At 41.7% G+C, this 24112-nt stretch overlaps 1 protein-coding gene across 1 annotated transcript in view; it reads left to right on the forward strand.

Annotated features, from left to right (window-relative positions):
- Nucleotides 1–24112, forward strand: part of LOC109912267 (cadherin-22-like) — a 574381-nt gene that overhangs the window by 312302 nt on the left and 237967 nt on the right. The window contains exon 7 of the mRNA XM_048608181.1: nucleotides 12997–13250. Coding sequence (XP_048464138.1) covers nucleotides 12997–13250 — 254 coding nt within the window. The remainder of the gene's footprint in view (nucleotides 1–12996; nucleotides 13251–24112) is intronic.

Raw genomic sequence — 24112 nt, forward strand, 5'->3', positions numbered from 1 at the left:
GCACCTCCCAGTCGCGAACCATTTCAACTCCCCCTCCCATTCCTCAGACGACATGTCCATCCTGGGCCTCCTGCAGTGCCACAACGATGCCACCCAAAGGTTGCAGGAACAGCAACTCATATTCCGCTTGGGAACCCTGCAGCCCAATGGTATCAATGTGGATTTCACAAGTTTCAAAATCTCCCCTCCCACTACCGCATCCCAAAACCAGTCCAGCTCGTCCCCGCCTCCCTAACCTGTTCTTCCTCCCACCTATCCCCTCCTCCCACCTCAAGCCACACCTCCATCTCCTACCGACCAACCTCATTCCGCCCCCTTGACCTGTCCGTCCTCCCTGGACTAACCTATCCCCTTCCTAACTCCCTACCTACACTCACCTTTACTGGCTCCATCCCCGCCTCGTCGACCTGTTTGTTTCCTCTCCACCTATCCTCTCCTCTATCCCTCTTCTATCCGCCTCCCACTCTCTCCCTATTTATTTCAGAACCCCCTTCCCCTCCCCCTTTTCTGATGAAGGGTCTAGGCCCGAAACATCAGCCTCTCTGCTCTTATGATGCTGCTTGGCCTGCTGTGTTCATCCAGCCCTGCCCCTTGTTGTCTTGGATTCTCCAGCATCTGCAGTTCCTACTATCTCTCATCCTTATCTGGTTTGGCCTACATGTGACTCCAAACCCACAGCAATGTGGTTGACTCTTAACTGCCCTCTGGGGCAATAAATGCTGGCCAGCCAGTGACATCCTCATCCTACAACTGATTTCTTTTTTGAAAAGTTAAAGAAAGAAAGATTAGAAGCAGCAACCAAACCCTCCAAAGCACATAAAATTACCACCACCTGCTAACTGAAAAATTGTGGATGGGGCAGGAAGTGGCCATTAAGGAAAGCTGTAGGTCTCACCTCACTTCAGGCCACTTGCGAAATCATGGCAAAGTTAGAGGTGGGAGGGTGAGTGCCTGAAATGTGACCTGTAGAATTTTACAGGTCACCTGGAAACACCCTTCAGGGAACAGTAACATTCTGCCCTAATTTCTTTGTAACTGTGCAACACTCCCATTTAGTGTTTTACTGGCATGTCAGCTGAGATTATGCATTTGAGTTGGCTTTGAACCGATAACCTTCAGGCTTAGAGATAAGGGCACTACCGCTGAATGACAGCTGCTGCAAAACATGAAGAATGGAACCATAAAACCGTGGTGTATGCAAGTTGATTTTTATGGGGGCTCAGACCAATGCATTTTCTAAATAAAACGGCAGCATCAAATTACCTGCCAGTTCAAACATTCCAAGTAATGAACACGGTCAGAAGACATATTTAAAAGGGGGAGATAATTAAAAAAAAATCAGGTCTAGAGAATAATAAGACATGCATGTGTTCTCAATGCTGATAGAAGGAACTAATTATCCCAGTTATCATTGTTTATTGACTTGAAGACAAGTACAGAATCTAGGTATCGTATTAGTCTTAAAATGTACCTAGCCTGGAGGCTTGCTGAAGGGTAAGGACCATTTGGCAGGAACATTTAACACCCTTTGGTTATTGAATCAGTAAAGAACATATTGTGCCCTACTTTCTAAAGCACTTTCCAAGTAAAATTTTTGATAGTTCAACCCCTTTCATTTAAGTTACACTATGTAAATTTAGCATACCAATTAAAACAGTTGAATCACATTTAACATTTTAATTTATTTGGACCTTCTATAAAGCAATTTCTAAGTGGCCACAATGTTTTCATTGAAAACACATAAGCAAAAATTACCTACTGTGACTGTCACTCTCGAAACCATTACAAATAAGATTCAGTAATGCTTGCACATGATTTGGACAAAATGTCATATTCATATGAAGCAGCCAGTGAATTATAATTAAATAGAGAGGTGTCAATCATTAAAGATGAGCATTAATTTTAAAGAAAAACTCCCATTTCTTGTTTTATTATCTTACAATTTCAAAGGCAGTGCCAACACAATTGTCAGTCTGTAATATCAGGCTGCCTCAACAATAAGCTTCTAATTAACCTCATGCCAATTTATAGCAATTCAACCCTTTACAGAACTGAGATATTATGCTCACCCTAACAGCAGAGTAATGAATTGTATAGAATAATGTTTGATAATGACAGATACACCTTATCCTCAGACTTACCATGAGCAATGCCACTCAAACAGTATTAATAATTAACTAAAAAATGGCTTTGGTGTTCCAATGTGTACTGAAACTCCTACAGCTATAATGCTGTAATGAGTCAGAGCTGGCAATTATACTGTTTCTTTGCACTTGGGTGAAAGTTAGAAGTCAAGGAATACAAATGTCTGTCCAAATCTATTCCAGAAGCTCCCTCTCATTCCCAATCAAGTAGAAAATAAATTGCACTCATCATTTTTTTCAGCAGCCTTATTTGTATCTCAGTACAACTGTCAGTAATTAACTTGAGCTGTGATGTATGGGCTTTGCTGCTATTCATCCTAATGTCTCTTCAGCCTCATCTAAATTTTGATGTTCAATATTCAGGGCAAAAGTTCACCTTGTGGGTTTGTTCTGATGGCTTATAGCTGACTGTTGCTGCAATGATGCAGTTTCCAGAGGAGGTTTCAGTACAGTCATAGTGAAATATTCTGAAGAAAAGCTGCGGAGTTTTTCATTAGAATCTGACTTAGCTTTGACCACCCGTTCTTCTCCCATATCCCAGGCTCGAAGGACAGCCTTCTGTCGCATGCCATTCTTCAACAGTTGCTTGTGTTGGAATTGTGTGTGGGCAGATTCTGATGGCACTCAGCCAATACAATTACTGCTTTGCAGTCTGTTATAGTTGGACTAAAAATTCATATAAGATAGAGCTGCTAATCTGTTTCCCTTCAAGAGGTTTGTTCAATCAGGTGTTAAATGCAATAGTCTATAACAGAGCTTACTTCAGCCAGGAATAGGGGATGGGAGGTAGGAATGTTCCATTTTCTTGTCACTTCTTTATTGTTGTGTATCAGCGTTTGATTGGCATTGTTTCATAAGTTTCATCTGGCCACAATAATTGTAAAGTTGATGAGCGGTAAAGTGACAGAGAAACTAATTTGACCATTGATTATTGCATGTAAAATGATTGGCATAATTGATTCACAGCTAAGGACTGGCTCTCCTGGCAGTCTTTGGATATAGGATCTAACACAGCAGGGTATTGAGGGAAAGACTGCACAATTTATGATGGCTTAGCATCAACTGTTCACGTAAGGGCATAATTCTTGAGCATAACATTGGAAAAGAGCAACGGACCCAGTGCTCCAGGGTCAGTGCTACTTGCTTTGATAAAGCATTTGTGTATATCATCTTCAGAAACAACTGTTGATTCATTTCAAGATTAGTTTTGGACATTTCTCTGTGACATGGACCTGGATAAAGCTACTTTCAAAGCAGTCATTAAAAGACCCCAATGATTTTCTTGTCGGGTACTTGGTAAAAGAAGTAAGATACTCATTGGATGTTGTTTCTCACAGAATAAGCATTTTATTGGCTTATCGGAAATGACGTCCGAAGAGTATTAGAGAGCGGAGCAACCAGTAAACCCGATCAACCGTGAAGATCAGGGCTGATCTGATCTTGACTTCAACATCACTTTCCTGCCTGATTCCCATACACCTCGACTCACCTAATGTTGCCTGTTTTACCTTTAAATATACTCAATGACTCAGCCCCGCAGCTCTCTGAGATAGAAAATTCCAAATATCAGTGAACCCTCTTAACAAAGAATTTCCTCTTCACCTCTGCCCCAGAGGACTGTGACAGCTCAGTCATTGCGTTCCAAACAGATCTGTAGATTTCCTCACATCACAGAGCGCAGAGGTAATGCAGGAAAATGGCAGAAATGTTTACCAGAGCTTAAGAATCATGGAAAGTGAAGGCATGGCCACCAATGGCGTGAGTGATTAAAATCAAGGTTGCTCACGAGATCCCAAAGGGATGAGTGCATATATATGGGGCTATAAGTAATGATAGGGAGGGGAGAGCTCATTGGAGACATTTGAAAACAAGGGTGAGCATTTTAAAATCAAGGTCAACAGCCAATTTAAGTCAGCGAGCACAGGAGTAATAGGGTAATTAGATTTGATGTAAATTAGGACATAGCCAGTAGAGAATTGGATGACCTGTAGATTAGACAGTGTGCAATATCAGACATCAGCCTAAGAACATGGGAATAGTCAAGTCTAGACATAGAAAATATAGGAATAGGCAATTGAACGTCACACACAAAGACAGAGACAAAGTCAAGCATTACTGCAGAGGTGGAGATGGGCATTCTTAGTGATTTCACAAATATATTATCAAAAATGAAGGCCAGGGTTAAATGTGATCCCAAAGTTACAAAATGACTGATTTAGCACAGACATTTTACAGGGACAGGGCTGGAACTGGTAGCAAGAGATGAGAGTTCAGAGGAGGGAGCTGAAAGCAATTGCTTTCACTATCTCAATATTTCATCAAATGAAATTTCTATTTATCCCATATTCAATGTTGCACAAAAACACTGATAATTTAGCAGTTGTAGAAAATTGGATCTTACTGGTAGTGAGATAGAACTGTGTGGCATCAATGAAAATATGAAAGCTAATGCTGCAGTTCAGCAAAATCATTTATCAAAAAAACATACTTTTGTGGAATGATGCTGTGTTGATCCATTAATGTTGAACCATTTCACACAAGGCATCGCACCTGATGGTGTTTGCATTGCATTGCCAGGAATCAGTTACAGGTTGCTAATCAAGCAGCAAGATTTCTAGCCTTATTTTAATTATCAGTTTTCTAATTGGCAAAAGATGAGCCTTCTGTAAAATCGCAAGACATTGCAAAGTATAAAATGACAGACATTTACTATTGAATCTGATGGTTCTAAAAAAACTGTAATTCTTTCTGCAGAGCACAGTTCATCCAACAATGTTAATGTTCAACCAAAGACACATCTAGCAACCTAAACATTGAAGCCAAATGTGGAAGAAATTTGCTTCTTTAAAAAGAATTTAAATTGCTTTCTTGTCATTGAGTACTGCTGATTCCAGTTAAATATGTCAACTAAAAGTCAACATTGCTCCTCACTTATGTTGTCCCCATCTGTTCCAGTAACACAGTGAGAAGGATGTTTAAATTGTTACACCCTTGACATTGCTACCATTCACTCAGGGATTAATATAGAATAATACAGCGTAGAAACAGGCCCTTCGGCCCAAGCTGGTAAACATGTCAGAAAGTAGTGCTCTTTTATTTAGTTCTGTTGCTCATTCTCATTGTCATTCTCAAAGTACAAGTATAGGACATTATAATCAAGTTATTCATCACTATTGTGTTCAAAAGGGCAGGCTGGTCAGACTTAGTGATGTTATTAATAAATGCATTTTGTCAGGAGCAAATGAAAAGTCTTAGACTATTTTATTTCTGGATTTTTCATTCATGAGGTGTGGGTATTGCTGGCTGGGGACAGTATTTTTTGCCTATTCCTAATTGCCCCGAAACAGTGGTGGTGTGAATTGCTGTCCAACTGGTACATATTCCTCCAATGGTGTTAGAAGGGAGTTCCAGGATTTTAGATGCAACAGCAGCAATATAATTCCAGGTCAGGATTTGTGGAAAACTTGCTGGAGTTGGTCTTCGTGTGAATCTGCTGTCCTTGTCCTTCTTTAACTTCAAAATTCGTGGTCTTCTCAAGGCTTTCTCATAGGTAAAATAGAAGAAAATGGAAATGTGACAAAGATCCACTGCCAACATTATACACGCAACCTAGGCTGACCCTTAAATGTTGCAATGAAGGACTAATTTTTTAATTTACCCGCGGTTGTAGCCGTTGCTTGCTGTCCAACACTAGTTCCCATTGAGAAAGTGGTGGTGAGCTGCCTTCTTGAACCACTGCAGTCAGTGTATTGTAGGTAGACCCAAAATGCCATTAGGGTGGGAATTCCAAGACTTTGACCCAGTGGTAGTGAGTGCTACAAGACTGCAGTTATTATCTTTCTGGATCTAAGGCCTATTTGCCTATGCGAGTGTATGTTAACACTCCTACATTAATATCTGAAGAGATCAGAGGAGCTTTCCTTTTATCCTGACTGAAATTTACCCATTAAACAAAAGTAACTAAAACAATTCAACTGGTCACTGATTTCATTGTCAAACTCCCCGATTTACAGTTATAAAAGTATAGCAACTACATTTTCTGAAGAAGGGTCTAGGCCCGAAACGTCAGCCTTCCTGCTCCTCTGATGCTGCTTGGCCTGCTGAGTTCATCCAGCTCTACACCTTGTTATCACACAATCTTCCGGCTTTGTTTTGCTACTTTTTGTTACTTTGCAAATGTTGATGGTTCTTTGTAGATCCAAGGAGTTATTCTGTGATCTATCTCTCCCCAAAAGGACCTTTATTATACAATAACATGAATCAGAGAATAGGAATAGAGACTTTTGTCACACTTTCCCTGGTCCATTCGGGTTACTCTGGATATCAAAAGCCCAAGACAGTTCAAACAATGCAATATATTCAATGTTCAATATTAATGCAAAGTACACTAAAGAAATACTGCAAAATATCTGAAACAAAAAGAAATTGCTGAAAAATCTCAGCAGTCCCTTGGCCAACATCCCTCTCAGGCTTGCTGCAGTTCTTCAGCGAAGTTCAGCGCAAGTTGGAAGAACAACACCTCATTTTCTGCTTGGGAACTCTACAACCTTCTGGATTCAACGTCAAGTTTAACAATTTTAGGGCTTGAAGCACCTTCTCACATGTCCCTACCCCAACCCCCATACATCAGGCCTTGTTACCACACGGTTTGCTATTACACACAACCCATTGTTAGCTGTTAATAGTTCTCATTAGCAGCCATTCTCTTGGGTTGACTGTTATCCACTCTGTTGTCTGTCAGACTGTTCTTCTCTCTCTTTGGGCTCTATCTCCACCTATCATGTGGTCCTTACCTCCTCCCCCAACTCTATCTTCTGCATAAAAAAACAACTTTTTCCTACCTACCATCAGTTTTATAGAAGGGTGACTGGACCTGAAACGTTACCTCTGATTTCTCTCCAGAATTGCTGTCAGACCTGCTGAGATTTTTCAGCAATTTCACTGTTTGTTTCTGATTTCCAGCATCTGCAGGTTTTTTTGTTTTTTGTTTATTTACTGCAAAATATCGTACAATGATTAAAGTTGTAGGTGAACCTTTTTACAAGGACTTGCCAAGGAATTGATCAGAACTGATGATCAAGCTGCTCTGTCCCAGACTCCTGGCACTGATCAGACGACTCCCATTCCAGATCCAGATAATGGTGCTCTGAGGCAAGCTTTCTTTAGAATCTTCTGTGTATTCAAACTTTTCACACTGTACAATCTCCAGAAATGATCATTTTAACCACTGGCAAACATTACAATTGAGTCATCTATTACAACAAGCTTGATTCATTGCTGATTAGGACTTGCTTCTGTCACCCTAGAAAGAAGCTTATCTCTTGGGCTTAACAAACTTTGACCTCAGGTCAGTTTCTTCAGGCTGCTCACCCCTCTATGTTACCATATAAAATCATGACGGGCATGGATAAAGTGAATAGTGCCCAGGGTGGGCGAGTCCAAAATTAGAGGGCACAGTTTTAAGGTGAGAGGGGAAAGATTTAAAAGGGACGTAAGGGGCAACTTTTTCATGCAGAGCGTGGTGCATATATTGAATGAGCTGCCAGAGGAAGTGGCAGAGGCTGGTACAATTACACCATTTAAAAGGCATCAGGACGGGTATATGAATAGGAAGGGTTTAGAGGGCCAAATGTTGGCGAATGGGACTAAATTAATTTAGGATCGGTGTGGACGTGTTGGATTGCAGGGCCTGTTTTCATGCTGTACAGCTTTATGCCTCTATCTAGTTGGCAGTATGATATTTATGCAAGACAATTCCACGACAATCACGTACTGTTACCTGGTAAATGGTTCTTTTCACATCTGAATTCATGGTGTCTGTTTTAAACAGAGTTCCTGACTTTTCCAGAGTTACGACTCCAGTTAGTCCATTACTGTTGAGTTGACACCACTTAACATGAACACACACACCCCCACACACAAACAAACTCACATGCCTACAGAAATGCATTAAAACCAGTGATATTTCAAATCATTAGGTAATCACCAGGCTTCGTGTGTATTTTTCCTCTCATTTCATTAAACTTCATTTGTTTTCATTTCAGCTGACGTTGCAAATTTTAGGGGCTTTTTTCCTATTAATTTATGGGGCGTAGGTGGCGCTGGCTGAGCCAGCATTTCTTGCCCATCCCTAGTTGCCCCTTGAGAAGGTGGTGATGAGCTGCCTTCTTGAACTGCTGCAGTCCTCCTGCTGTGGGTTGACCCACAATGCCGTTAGGGAAGGACTTCTAGGATTTTGACCCAGCGACAGTGAAGGAACGGCGATATATTTTCAAGTCAGGATGGTGAGTGGCTTGGAGGGGAAGTTGAAGGTGGTGGTGTTCCCATATGTCTGCTGCCTTGTCTTTCTAGATGGAAGTGGTCGTGGGTTTGGAACGTGTTGTCTGAGGATCTTTGGTGAATTTCTGCAGTGCATGTTGTAGATAGTACACACCAACTGAGCGTTGGTGGTGGAGGGAGTGAATGCTTGTGGATGTGGTGCCAATCAAGTGGGCTGCTTTGGCCTGGTTCGTGTCAAACTTCTTGAGTATTGTTGGGGCTGCAGTCATCCAGGCAAGTGGGGAGTATTCCATCACACTCCTGACTTGTGCCTTGTAGATGGTGGGCAGGCTTTGAGAAGCAAGGAGATGAGTTACTTGCCACAGTATTCCCAGCTTCATATCTGCAGGATATCATCATATTGTAGCCTGAATTCCAATTCACACTATTGGGAAATTACGCTTAAGATCTCATATAGGATGAATGATTTTCTTTAAAAGAAGGAGGAAACTGAAATCCGGAATTGATTGCTGAGCCAAGCTTTTCCCTTGTGTTTGAATCCTTGTTCTTTCATTTGCAACATTTTTGAGGTGTGAAATATTCCATAAACACTTGTAGATTGTATTCATCCTGTCTGACACTATGCGCAAATATTAAAACACACTCCTATTTCTTCGTTATTGAGTGCACACAGCAAAGGGTGAGCCTACTTTTTGACTGACTTATTCTTCCTGTACTATACAAGTTAAATGACACTTGCCGTGTCATTCTTTATTTGATGTTTACTTCTCATCTCAATTAATTCAGGAACTTTAAATATTTCCCCTCCACCCCACTTCTGCCTCCACGTTATGGCCTGTAGCCTATTTTAAGAACAAAGCTCTGGAGCCTGTCTGCAGTAAGTCTCCAGCTTTATTGCAATGGGTAGGCTACTTTCCCAAACATTTTTATATGAATCCCACTACAGGCCAGTCGCTGGTTCTATTCTGTGTTACATAAACTACTAAAAAGACTTGAGAAATTCCCACAAGTGAGTAGGATTCAATATTTGGGGCGGCACGGTGGCGCAGTCGTTAGCACTGACTAGAGATAATGCACCATTACTCCAAAATTTTTTTTTTTGAAGTGAGTATAAAATTAATTCTGTTTACATCATTTTGAGGCTGCTTTCTTCGCTACTTATTTGGTTTTGTTCACTGGGGGGAAAATGTCTTGTCTGTGAGATATTTTATGCAAACAGTCTACATCTTGAGAGGTGATGAACCATTTGAGTTAGAGTGTGAAGCTACATTGCGCAAGGGTTAATTTTTATCTGTATGACTGTGTTATATTTCTCTAATGAGTCATAAGAGTTTGTGTTGGGAGTTTGGACAAATATTAGCTACCTATTTTAAAATGTGAGACACAAAGGGAGCTGGCATTAAGATGGCCAGCTATCTCTGTTTAGTTTGGATTTTCCCCACTTTCTGGAGTCCAGCATGCACAGTGCAGGTCAGGTCAGAACTGCTCCATTTCAGGGACTTTATTTTGGATAGCCAGGCTATTCCCCTGGAAAGGTGAGGTATCCCTGTGGATATGGTCTTTTTGATGGAGGGAGTTGGATGGGCGTCATTGTAAGGAAGTTGGCAGGCTATAGGTACTGTTTGGAATTTCAATAAATACAAAACAATGTACCTAAAGAGTGCATAAACCCGTTGGAACTAGCAAAGCTGCCAAAACTACCAACTAAATTAGAATAAAAGTATTTGTTTTCATAAGAGATTAGTTGATTGTTTTGTCAATAGAATATAGGACATTGAACTGTACAGCACAGTACAGGCCCTTCAGCCCACGATGTTGTGCCGAATTTTTACGCTAATCCTAAGGTCTATCTAACCTCCACCCCTACCTTATACTATCATCCATATGCCTATCTAATAGCCGCTTAAATGCCCCTAATGAGGCCAACTCCACTACCCTCTCCGTCAATGCGTTCCACGCCCCTCCCACTCTCTGAGTAAAGAACCTACCTCTGACGTCTCCCCTATATCTACCTCCACTCACTTTAAAACTATGCCTCCTCGTAATAGTTGCCTCCACCTTAGGAAAAAATCTCTGGCTGTCTACTCTATCTATACCTCTGATCATTTTTACACCTCTATCAAGTCACCTCTCATTCGTCGTTCTAAAGAGAAAAACCCTAGCTTGTCAATGATTGTGTTTTTTTTTTAAATACTGATTTCATTAGTAAATTTACATTGATGTAAGCCTGGCATCTGAAGTTTGCCTATGGTAGATATTGTTAACTTAGTGTGGAAAGGTTATGGAGTAGCATGGAGTTAGATGTGTGGGTTTAGGAGAAGTTGGAGGAGTTGGGAACTGAGGCCTACTGACTGGGCGCACAGAAGCAGGCTGTATGCCCAGGCCCACAGTCGCAGGCTGCATTTTCCACTCTCGTTCCACGGTCGGGAGGAACACTGTCACCCTGGAAAGACAACGTGGTCATCTAGAAGACTATCTCCTGGGTTTGGTATGTGGAGCCTGGAAATGACCCATCTTTATGCACTTGACCCAGCAGTGAAATTCAGGGTGGAATCTCACAATATTGAGCCTATGAAGAAGAGGATCAGTCTCTTTTTCTGTGAAGGTGCAGCTTCTGAATTTGGTCACATTGCAAAAGTGAGAAGGCTGGCAACTCATAGAATCTCTACAGTGTGGAATCAGGCCACTCGGCCCATTGAGTCCTCACCAAACCTCCGAAGAGCATCCCTCCCTTCCAACCTTATTCCCTGTAACCCTGCATTTCCCATGGTTAATCCACCTAACCTATGCATCCCTGGACACTATGGGTAATTTAGCATGGCCAATCCACCAAACTTGCACATCTTTGGACTGTGGGAGGACCGGGGCACCCAGAGGAAAGTATTAACTGACGTGAAGTTGTCCATGCTCTCTGTTAGCTCATTCTACTAAACCTGTTACATCCATTAGTGCAAAAGGACTAAAAAAGATTGAAAATAGATTTTTTTTTAAAAATTATGATTGACTATACAACAGTTAGAAGGCAAAACATATTTCCTTATGGTGATGAGTCAGTAATTAAAAATTATGACTGAACAAACTAGTTAGAAGCTTCCTTACATCGGGAGTTAGTGCAACATGGAATGCATTGCTACACAGGATGGTTTATCTTGGGATTGTGCTGATTCTGGTCCTCCAAGACTGTTACTATCAGCCAAGTACTTCAGGCTTTTAGTCATAATTCAAAATGGATTCCTTGTTCATTCCCAATCATTTAGCAGAGAAATCCTCACATGTTTACCCAACATTAATTAAAAGAGGGTTCTCAAAGACAGCCCAAAGATGGGAGACGATGGCATAAAGGTAGAGACCCATGTTAATGCTCTGAGGTCATGGGTTCAAAACCCAGCACAACAAATATTGAAATTTGAACTCAATTAATAACCTTTGATTTTAAATATAGTCTAAGGGTGACTTTAAAAGTATTGTTGTTTGTTGCAAAAACCCTTCACATTTGGGTCCTTTAAGGAGGGAAATCTGCAGTTGTAACTCACTCAGAGATAGTAAGAACTGCAGATGCTAGAGTCAGAGATAACAGAGTGTGGAACTGGAGGAACACAGCAGGCCAGGCTTTAACAGAGGACTGGGAAAGTTGATGTTTTTAAACAGGTATCAACTTCAGGAAAAAGAAGGGGCCTGACCCAAAACATTAATTTTCCTGCTACTCTGATGCTGCCTGGCCTGCTGTGTTCCTCCAGTTCCACACTGGGTTAAATCTGATGTTGTTACCTTTTCCGGCCTATTTGTGACTCCAACACACAGCATTGTGGTTGACTCTTAACTGCCCTCTGAAATGGCCTAGCAAACCATTCAGTGCGAGGGGAGTTAGTGCATGGGAACACATGCTGGCCTTACTAGTGATGCCCATGTTCCATGGAAGAATGAGGAGAGAAAAGTAGAGCTCCAACACCTCATTCCTGCTCCCCATAGGCCTGTCCAACCACTCAACCAACCTCACGCTCACTGTGCAGTCATAACAATTCTCAGGCTTCAAATTCAGGGGCAGAATGGGAACAATTTTGCTCAGCAGTGAATTATAAATTTCACTATGGCATTTAATAAATAAGGCTCCAAGAATCTGAGCCTTGAACTAAACTACCTCAGCTGCAATATTGTTGTGTATGGTGGATGTTCAATGAGGAAGGTAGCTCATGTGGCCTGTAATGACTAACAAAATGAAATGAGTCAGTTCACGATCAACTCAATGCACACCGTATACACTTACGTAAAAAGTAATATAATTGGCCATCTCTCACAGTGTTTCACTACCTTTATATATGCAGATACACAGAATTTTTGATAACAAATGTTTGTTCAATAATTAGAGACAGTATAACATCTAAAAAACTTTTCAAATTTATTTGGTATCTGACAAACTGTGACAGAGTCCATCCTCAAAAGATTGTGTGTAATGTTTCACCAGATGATCCTCTGTAATAGGTTAGTAACGTAAGTGATAATAAACAGATGATACAAGCCATGTATATAAACAATAACTTTTTGTAAAATTAACATGTTGCTGTATTTCTTTCAGCCACTGGACTTTGAAACCAAGAGGATACACAGTCTGTTGCTGGAGGCAGTGAATAAACATGTTGACCCTCAGTTTGAGAACCTCAGATCTTTTAAGGACTGGACCAGCGTCAGAGTGATGGTGAAAGATGTCAATGAACCACCTGTGTTCATCTCACAGGCAAATGTGATCAACGTTCAAGAGGACGCCCATGTTGGGAGTGTCATTGGCTCTGTAACTGCACAGGATCCTGACATAACAAACAGCCCGATCAGGTACAGGACTTTCCATTCTGCTTGACTTGAAAGGGTGTAGAAGTAGAACTTGTGATAACTAAAAGTCAAGAGGCATTGCTGTAATCCAACCAGACCATAGGGCTTGTCTCTCATTAGAGACAGAGAGAGAGAGAGGCCGAGATGACTGGTTTAACCTGAGGGTCACCATGCCTCAGGCGAGGGGGAAGGTTGAGACGGAGAGTCCTGCAGAGTAGCAAAGGTAACCAGGTGCAGAGCTGGATGAACACAGCAAGTCAAGCAGCACCAGAGGAGCAGGAGGCTGATGTTTTGGGCCTAGACCCTTTTTCTGAAGAAGGGTCTAGGCCCGAAACGTCAGCCTTCCTGCTCCTCTGATGCTGCTTGGCCTGCTGTGTTCATCCAGCTCCACAACTTTGTTATCTCAGATTCTCCAGCATCTGCAGTTCCTACTATCTCCTGCAGAGTAGCCTCAGGTCATGCAGGAATTGAACCCACTCTGTTGGCATCATGCTGCATCACAAGCAGACATCCAAGCTAACCAACCCTCTTCACTACCTGTTGTACCATTAACATACGTGTGTACTTCCAGGTACTTACGTGCTGGAAATGCCTCATTAAATAGATACTCATTATTCACCGTGTTTGCAACTTTGGTGGCAGTTAGTTCAATGGATCCCATTCTGCTCTGTGTCAGATGGTTGCAAGTTCAAATCTCACTCTGGACTTTTGGGCACAGGGTCCAAACTGTCACTGGCTCTAATTTTCAGTCAGTGATCTGTTGCGCAGAGATGGGATAATTCCCAGTTCTGCAGCCCCTACCTTTAAAAATAGCTATCTGAATTTTTGGTGATAGGGGAGTGGTAGTAGGAAGTGCAGGCTGGATTTGAAGTCAGGGTGAATGACTTGGGAAGACCTGGGTGAGAATGCCGAACGTGGAGGCAGGGTGGATGGAGAAGGGCTGAGAAACAGTCTACGGTTTAAATATAAAGAGTAACAGACAAAAACTTCCACACAAGCCCTCAGCCCTGTCATCGACAAAGGGAGGATGGCAGTGAGTTTAAATTATGATTGTTTTTCCACTCTTAAGCCTAAGGCAGCGAGTTATTGTTTGATTTATTTCTTTCCGTTTTCACTCTTGTCCCTTACTAAGGTACGCTAAAAAGTGTTTGCCAAACTTTGTTGTTTTGTTATTTAAGTTTCTTTCTTACAAATAAACCCACAGCAAAATCCTTGCAGATGAACTCCAAGGTAGGATTTATTGAACAAAACAATCAGAACGGAGAAATTGCTTTGTTATTTCATTTACATGCCCAGGCATGTAAAAGATGAAAGGTTTGTCTTACAAAGAGATTGAATAGTTTAGACCTATATTGTCTGGAGTTTAGAAGAATGAGAGGAGATCTAATTGACGTGTGTAAGATGGTGAAGGGGATTGACAATGTAGAAGTAGAGAGGATTTTTTTCACATGGGACAATCTCTAATGAGAGATCATAATTTTAGGATAAAGGGTAGTAAATTTAAATTGGAGGTGAGGAGCATTTACTTCTCTCAAAAGGTTATGAATCTGTGGAATTCGTTACCTCAGAGTACAGTGGATGTCAGGACATTGAGTAAATTTCAGGAGGAGACAGACAGATTTTTAGTTAGTTATGAGTTGAAGAGTTATGGAGGTCGGGCAGGAAAGTGAACTTGAGGCTGAGATGAGGTCAGCCTTGATTGTATCAAATGCCAGAGCGGGCTCGAGGGGCTGAATGGTCTACTCCTACTTCCTTGTGCCTTCTTATGTATGTATTTGATTTGGTTTCATTTGAGTTATTACTGTCATGTGTACCAAAGTACAATGAAAAGTGTTGTCTTATATGCTTTACAGGCAGATTGTACTATACAAGTGTATCAGGGTAACAGAACAGAGTATAGAATACTTTGCAGAACACCTACGCTCGGTTCGCAATAAACAACTGCACCTCCCAGTCGCGAACCATTTCAACTCCCCCTCCCATTCCTCAGACGACATGTCCATCCTGGGCCTCCTGCAATGCCACAACGATACCACCCGAAGGTTTCAGGCACAGCAACTCATATTCCGCTTGGGAACCCTGCAGCCCAATGGTATCAATGTGGATTTCACAAGCTTCAAAATCTCCCCTCCCCCTACCGCATCCCAAAACCAGCCCAGCTCGTCCCTACCTCTCTAACCTGTTCTTCCTCCCACCTATCCCCTCCTCCCACCTCAAGCCGCACCCCCATCTCCTACCTACTAACCTCATCCCGCCCCCTTGACCTGTCTGTCCTCCCTGGACTGACCTATCCCCTCCCTAACTCCCCACCTACACTCACCTTTACTGGCTCCATCCCCGCCTCTTTGACCTTTCTGTTTCCTCTCCACCTATCCTCTCCTCTATCCATCTTCTATCCGCCTCCCCCTCTCTCCCTATTTATTTCAGAACCCCCTTCCCCTCCCCCATTTCTGATGAAGGGTCTAGGCCCGAAACGTCAGCCTTTCTGCTCCTATGATGCTGCTTGGCCTGCTGTGTTCATCCAGCTCTGCACCTTGTTGTCTCGGATTCTCCAGCATCTGCAGTTCCTGCTATCTCTGTTATAGAATACAACATTATAGCTGCAGAGAAGGTGCAAGAAAGAGAGATCAACATGAACATTCAAAAGTCTGATAACAACAGGGAAGAAGCTGTTCTTGAATCTGTTCGCCCTTGTATGCAAAGTTTGATATTGTCTGCCCGATGGAAGAGACTATAACTGGGGTGTGAGGGGTCTTTGATACTGTTGGTTGCTTTCCCGGAACAGCAGGAAGTGTAGCTGGAATCAATGGATAGGAGGCTGGTTTACATAGTGGAGTGGGCTGTGCTCAGTAAGTAAGAGGGAGAAAGGGTAGGAAGGAAGTTGAAACTTAAGAATTTCTTTAAAAAAAAAATTGAAGATGTTTTTCTTAGTTTGTGATTTAAAGCCCCAGTGAATCAGTGATTCAGTTGGGAGTCTGTCAAGTGGCTGAGCTTGTTTTTCTGACAGTGATCTTCTTTATCTGAGAGCTCAGATACAGGATTGATGACAGTCAAAGGTGCAGCTATCGAAGAACGTATTCCAAGTGTTTGTCCAGTTTGGCAGGTGATGGCTGAGATTCTTTCTGAACAAGTGACATTTGAGAGTGATGTGCTTCCCATGATGGTAAATCAGCAACTGAGGTTGAAAGTCAAAACTGGATGCTTATTCAATTTGACAAGTGCAGCTTCTAGTCTGAGATAGTGTTGTTTCTGCTAAGTCGTTCAAAGAAATGAGATACTTTGATTACCCTCATAATGGCCATTGTGAGGCGAAGAGATGATAATGATGATCCATTAGTAACTAACTGGAATACAATTACCATCCTGCTACTGGGCAGTAGTAATTTGTAATTCCCATGTCATTTTCATGGAAGTCAAGATGTTTCTAGACAGTTTACAGTAACAAAAGTCTGCACTTTACACCTCCACCAGTTAAAGGGTTTAATGAACTAGCTGACTTTGATTTGCAGAATGTTCTGGAGGGTTCCGTTTAATTCCAGTCATGTGATTATAGCACCCACTTATGAATTTTGCAATATTTACCATTCATTTTAAATAAAGAAATTTAAACAGGAGACTCATGATGAGAATATTGTTTCACACAATTAACATCTCTCTTCATGACCTCTGGCCAGTCTACCTTCCACACACTCCCCATGCCCCTGTATCAATTGACATGACTGTCATAGCCTCCATACCAACCTGTAGCCCTTTTACTCATCCTCTACCCCATGCCAATATAGTGCCAACAGATGTCACACCAAGCCCCCACACACCACTCATTTTCCTTTGACTTGCCCAACATGTATAGTATCAACCATGAACAAACCTCAGGAGCCGTGCATGGCTGCAAAAAAGACTTCTATTAAATAAAGTAAATGTTGAAAGACATTCTCATTCACATAAGAGATAACACAGTGTGGAGCTGGATGAACCATCATGCTAGGCAGCATCAGAGGAGCAGGAAAGTTGACGTTTCGGGTTGGGACCCTTTTTCAGAAATGGGAGAGGGGGAAGGGAGCTCTGAAATAAATAGAGAGAGGAAGGCTGGAGCTGGGGAAGGTTCGTGGGATGATGTTTGGAGCTCCCTTCCCCCTCCGCCATTTCTGAAGAAGGGTCCCAACCCAAAATGTCAACTTTCCTGCTCCTCTGATGCTGCCTGGCCTGCTGTGTTCCTCCAGCTCCACACTGGGTTATCGCTGACTCTAACATCAGCAGTTTTTACGTTCTTACTATCTCATTCATATAAGTACATTCAATACACTTAGATTCCTCCTCAGCAAAACCATATAAAAAGAAACTTTTCATTCATGCCTAGAGACCAGTTGATTTCAGTCTTGAATATGTTCAGATAAACATCCACAGCCTCCTGGAATACAGAATTCCCAAGATTAGCAACCATCCGAATCTCACTTCTAAAGGGACAGTCTTTTACGCTGAGACAGAAACCCTGAGATCTGGAATCTCCAGCCAAGTCCTGCCCTGATTTTCCTTCCCAAAATGTAGCACCTCACATTTATCTAAATTAAACTCCATCTGCCACTCCTTGGCCCATTGGCCCATCTGATCAAGGTCCCGTTGTGCTCTATAGCCTTGCACACAGTTACTGAAATACATGATGTTCGTTTCTACGGAACTGTCTTTACTCCTTCTGAATTTGTCAAAATCTGAAAATGCCTCATAAGGATTTAAGAAATCAACTTTTTGATAAATTTCATTCACGCAAGTTAGTAATTTGCCCAAAATGTTCTTCTGCATTCAAATCATCAGTCATCAAATCCGAAAGAAATGCTGTTTCTTGTGCTGGCTTTGCATGACATGAGTACCTGAGTAGTGTGTACTGACACAGGTCCACGCTTTATTCTTTCATTGGTTTTAAGGTTTGTATTTAGAAGGCAGGACTGGGTAGTCGCAACCCAATACTTGAAAATTGATTCGATCCTGTCTCTAATGTTTTCTCCAATTCGCTGTTTGTAAGCTTAGCATAACTGCAATCAATCTGCGAGTTACAAACAGTTGACCATTCTCTGCACCACTGATAGTCACTACAGTTCAAAGGGTTGGTTAGACAAAGCCCAGACATGCACTGAAATAAAACAAGGAACTGTGGATGCTGGAGTTCTGAATCAGAAACAGAAATGGCAGCATCTGCAGAGAGCGAAACAAGCGCTAGTGTTGAGTCCAGTGACCCTTCTATTCTTCAGCCTGAAATCTCTAGCAGAGTGGACAGAGGAGAGCCAGTAAATGTGTTGTATTTGGATTCCCAGAGGCGTTCTACTAGATAGCCCACTAAAATGTTAAGCCACAAGATAAGAGCCCACTGTGTTTGAGGTAGTATAGTGGCATAAATAGAGAATTGGCTCAGGGAAACATGGGTCTGGGTGGGATGCTCTTTGGAGGGGCGGTGTGCACTTGTTGGGCCGAATGGCCTGTTTCCACACTGTAGGGATTCTATGATTCAGCTACTCCATCAGAAACAATGAGTGGGGATAAGGGGTTATTTTTCAGTTTGACGACCTGTGACATTTGGGGTTCCAAGTGGTCAGTGCTGGAGCCACAACTGTTTACTGTATATGTTAATGACTTGGAGGAAGGAACTGAATGTACTGTAACCATATTTGCAGGTGACAAAAATAGGTGGAAACACAAGTTGTGAGAGAGATACTGTTTACGGAGAGATATTGATAGGTCAAGTGATTGGAAAATGTGAAGTTGTTCATTTTGGAAGGGAGAACAAAGGTATTATTTAAATGGAGAAAAACCACAGAAAGTTGCAACACAAAGGGACTTGTACACAAAACACAGAAAGCTAGTACACAGGTGCAGCAGGTAATCAGGAAGGTTAATGGAATGTTGGCCCTTATTTCAAAGGGTTGGAGTATAAGAGTAGGGAAGTCTTACTGCAGCTGTGCAAGGTGCTGGTGAGACCACATCAGGAGTACTGTGAACAGTTTCACTTCCCTGGTTTAAGAAGAGATATTATTTCATTGGAGGCAGTTCAGAGAATGTTCACTTGGACGATCCCTAAGATGAAGGGAGCGATATATGAACATAGGGTAAACAGGTTGGCACTGTACTCTCTGGAATTTAGAAGAACAAGAGGTAACCTCATTGAAACATGTAGGATTCTTAAGGGGCTTGGCAGGGTAAATGCTGAGAGGATGTTTCCCCTCATGGTAGAGTCCAGGACCAGAAAGCATTGTCTCAGAATAATGGGGCACCAAGACTAAGCTGAGGACAAATATCTTCTGATGGTTGAGAGTGTTGGAAAATACTTGCCACAGAGAACTTTGAGACAGAGTCTTTGTGTGTATTTAAGGCTAAGGTAGATAGATTTTTGATCAGTAGGGGAATCAAGGGTATGGGGAAAGAGCAGGAAAGTAGACATGAGGAGTGTTGGATTAGCCATGACCCTATTGAATGCTGGAGCAGCCTCAAGGGGTTGAATGGCCTATTTCTTTTCTGATTTCTTATAGTCTTATAGTGTTTACTATTCCGTGTTTTAGTGATCACACAACATATGAGAAGAAAGAATAAAATTCACAACATTAAAGAAACGGGAACAATGCTGTTCTCTGGTGTATAACTAATTTAAATTGTGCCCAAATGAACAGTTCTCCTATTTGTATTTTAATAGCTGTCAGTAACAGATTTATATCAGCATTAATAGCAGGTGTAATCTAAAGTCAGAACTAATTAACAATTAATTATCATTACCATTTAACAGCAGTTTAAGAAATAATCGCTTGTGCTATCAGGTGTTGAATAGCATAAAATCTTACCTTACTCATCTTGGAATCAGGTTATTTAGGCATAGAGACACAATTAGCAAAATAACCAACAATAAATTCCCGAAACAATTATATTTATACTTGATGGACTTTTACTAAGGACAAATTTCATTTATTCGTGTCAAGAGCGTACTGCATCAATGGCCAGAACTGTGAGATAAAATTTAATTGTATTTGTATTGTCCCATATATGCCAAAAATGAAAGAATTAATGCAACACAATATGATTTTTTTGTCATTCTATTCTTTTCATTTGCCACATTGCACACATTAACTTTTTTCTTACAGTGACGCATGGCTGTGTTCATTGTCTGACCTCTAAATAGCTTAACCACGTACCAGTTCTTCATATGAGAGCCAAAAGTACGTGTTTCAGTGGGATTCTAAACAAGGGTCATTATTTCTTTCCTTCCAGTGAAAGTCAAGCATGCTGAAAGAACAGCGTTGGAAATCTTACCCTTATGTCTGTTTGTTCACCCTGGCCTCTTACAGGCCAGGTATGATGAAGCACATTGTAGTACTCACAAATATCATCCTTGCTGAAGCCACCTATTATAGGAATCACAGGAGCGCAATTAAAAATTATTTGCCAATGCGAGGAAAAATTAGTGGCTCATATAACAATAAGGTCAACAATTCTAATACCACTCTACAGGATAATTTCAATAACTTTCTTGCACAGAATATTTGTTAAGATAAATTTAGATTTAAATTGAAATGATGCCACAGTAGATTTAGTAGAGCTTTAGCCACAATTTAGAAATTGGGAAAAGATTGTGACATAGATGTCAGTCTAAATTAGACTGCATTCTTAAAACAGTTACATGGCACCATGAGACAGAGATGTTGGCCAGGGAACAGGGTGGTGCGTTAAAGTGGCAGACAAAGTGAAGCTTGGGGTCTCTTTTGCAGAGAGAACATAGGTGTTCTGCGAAGCAGTCACCCAGTCTACGCTTTGTTTCCCCAATGTAGAGGAGACCACATTGCGGGCAGCAAATACAGTAGACTAGATTGTGGGAAGCACAGGTAAAGCACTGCTTCACCTGGAAGGTGTATTTGGTCCCTTGGATACTGAGGAGGGAGGAGGTAAATGGGCAGGTGTTACACCTGCGGTTGCAGGGGAAGGTGCCGTGAGGCTATGGGACAGTGTTCGGAGTGAAGCAAGAGTGGGCCGATGTGTCCCAGAGTGAACGGTCCCTGAAGAAAGGTGACAGGGGAGGGGAGGGAAGGGAAATGTGCGTCTGGTGGTGGCATCTCACTGGAGGTGGCGGAAATGGCAGCTAATGGTCCTCTGGATGTGGATGCTGGTGGGATGGTAGGTAAGGACAAAGGGAACCCTATCGCTGTAGCATGTGGGAAGAGAGGGGGTGAGGGCAGAGGTGCAGGACATGGGTCTGACCCAGTTGACGGCCCTTACTGAGGATTCTGAGCACTGTTGTTGACAGGGAGATAGACACTGAGTGAATTTCTCTTGGAGAGAGCTGGTGCAGGCACAGTGGGCTGAATAGCCTCTTTCTACATTGTAACCATTCTGTAATTTTTAGTGTGTCTGTGCAGCAAGGAAATACACATTGAAGATATCATTGATTCAAATTAAGTCCCCTATCTGTGCCCTTCAATTTTATACATTTTAATCATGTTCCCTCTCAATCTCCTAAGGAAAACAATCCCAGTTTGTCTAATCTTTATTTCGGAACTGAAACTTTCAAGCCCAGGCAACATCCCATAAATCTCCTCTGCACCTTCTCCATCCCTATCACATCTCTCCTATAATGTGGGTTCTATAACTGTGCAAAGTACACTAACTGTGACCTAAGTAATATTTTATACGTTTCCAGCAAAACCTCCCTGCTCTTAAATGCAGTGCTTTGGCTAACAAAGGCAAGCATGCCATATGTCCTCTTAATGACTTTATCCATCTTTCCTGATACCTTAAGGGACCGGTATCCATGTACACCAAGGTTCCTCTGATCCTTGGTGTCTCCCAGGGTCCTACTGTTGACCATGTATTCCCTTGCCTTGTTTGTCCTGCCCAAGTGAATCCGGATTGAATTCCATTTGTCACTGATCAGCCTGTCTGAGCAGCTCATCTGTATCCACCCATAATCTAAGGCCATCCTCATTTTTTACCACCTCAACACTCAGTTATTGATCCTCCAACATTCAAGTCTAAATCATTTATATATACATTTTGTACAGTTTTAGCAAAACCTCCCTACTTAGTGCCCCATTAATTTTGAAATAAAGGTCAGCATTCACTTTGCCTTTTCTATTACTTGCTGAAGTTGAGTGTTAGTTTTTTGTGATTCATGTATGGGGACTCTCGGGTCCCTCTCTTCTATAGCTTTCTGCACTCTTTCTCCATTTGGATGATATTCAGCTCTTCTATTTTACAAGACGATGAGAGGCATAGATGGAGTGGATGGCCAGAGACTTTTTCCCAGGACGGAAATGACTATTACAAAGGCGCATAATTTTAAGGTGATTGGAGGAAGGTATAGGGGAGATGTCAGAGGTAGGTTCTTTACTCAGAGAGTGGTAGTGGAGTCAGATACTTCAGAGACTTTTAAGCGACTCTTGGATAGGCACCTGGATGATAGTATAATGTAGGGTATGCAGGGTAGTTTGATCTTAGGCTAATAGGTTGGCACAACATCATGGGCCGAAGGGCCTACACTGTGTTGTACTGTTCTATGTTCTATGTTACAGGTGATGTTTGGCAATAAATATACTTTCCTTGCCTTCATTCAAACTCTTTATCAGAAAATCAATGCAGTGTGTTAAGTCAGTCAGCTGTGTATATGTAATATACGGTAACATCAATAAATGCAGAACTCAGATTTTGTGATATTGTAACTGTGTAAGCTGTAACTTCAAGACATCTATGTCTACAGAAACTCAACTCTCTGTGGTACATGTTATGCAGGCCAACATATAGAAAGCCCATTAAGTCCATTATAGTGACAGCAAAGAGGACTTAAAAGCTGCAAGTAAATGCTAGTTATTGGCAGCAAGTGGATACTAAAGGTTGAAAAATGAAAGGCAACAGCCACATGGCAGTTATAAAAAAAAGCCTTTTTCCTAACAGTTGTCTATCAATCTGACTAAAGTGCAACAAGCCTGTGCTGAAATGCAATGAGTATTCTAGCTCACTCTCTCTCTTTGAAAAAATAATAGTTTGAGAGGCACAAAGCAACAACAATTTAACAAAAAAATCAGCAAGTTAAAGACAGCCCCTGATTAAAGAAGGTAATCTAGGAATAAAATACAGCTTAAAATGAAAGGAAATCACATTTTCAATGTTAAAGATGGCTTACCTGGGTCCAGATATCAGTCTACTCCACCATTCTGAAATGGCGTGAAAATAACAAAAAAAGTTTTAAAAGCTATGTGTGACATCATCACTGCTGCTTTTTTGGTACAATTGCCACCCTTGGCATCAGCCAACAACTTTTAAAGGGGCATCATGGTGGCTCAGTGGTTAGCACTGCTGCCTCACAGCGCCAGGGACCCGAGTTCGATTCCCCCCTCAGGCGACTGTCTGTGTGGAGTTTGCACATTCTCCTGGTGTCTGCATGGGTTCCCTCCGGGAGCTCCAGTTTCCTCACACAGTCCAAAGATGTGCAGGTTAGGTGGATTGGCCTTGGGAAATGCATGGTTAGAGTGGTGGGATGCCCTTCAGGGGGTCGGTGTGGACACGATGGGCTAAATCGCCTGCTTCCACACTGTAAGGATTCTGTGATTCTATGAACAACTGATAACAGTGCAAAAAGAAAAGAAAAGCCAAAACAAATAATAAAGAAAAATAACCATACTGTAATACAGATTCTTAAATTGGCAACATTTACAGAACATAAAGTTACACAAGGAAGATGGAAAACAATAGATTCTCAGAATTGACATGTTTTCTGAACTTCAGGTATTTAAAGAAAGAATCAATCATTATTTAATGGGTTAGAAGATAATAAACAAGGACGGCACAGTGGCTCAGTGGTTAGCACTGCTGCCTCACAGCGCCAGGGACCCGAGTTCAAT

Source organism: Rhincodon typus, chromosome 19 (assembly GCF_021869965.1).
Source record: "Rhincodon typus isolate 14 chromosome 19, sRhiTyp1.1, whole genome shotgun sequence".
NCBI lineage: Eukaryota > Metazoa > Chordata > Chondrichthyes > Orectolobiformes > Rhincodontidae > Rhincodon > Rhincodon typus.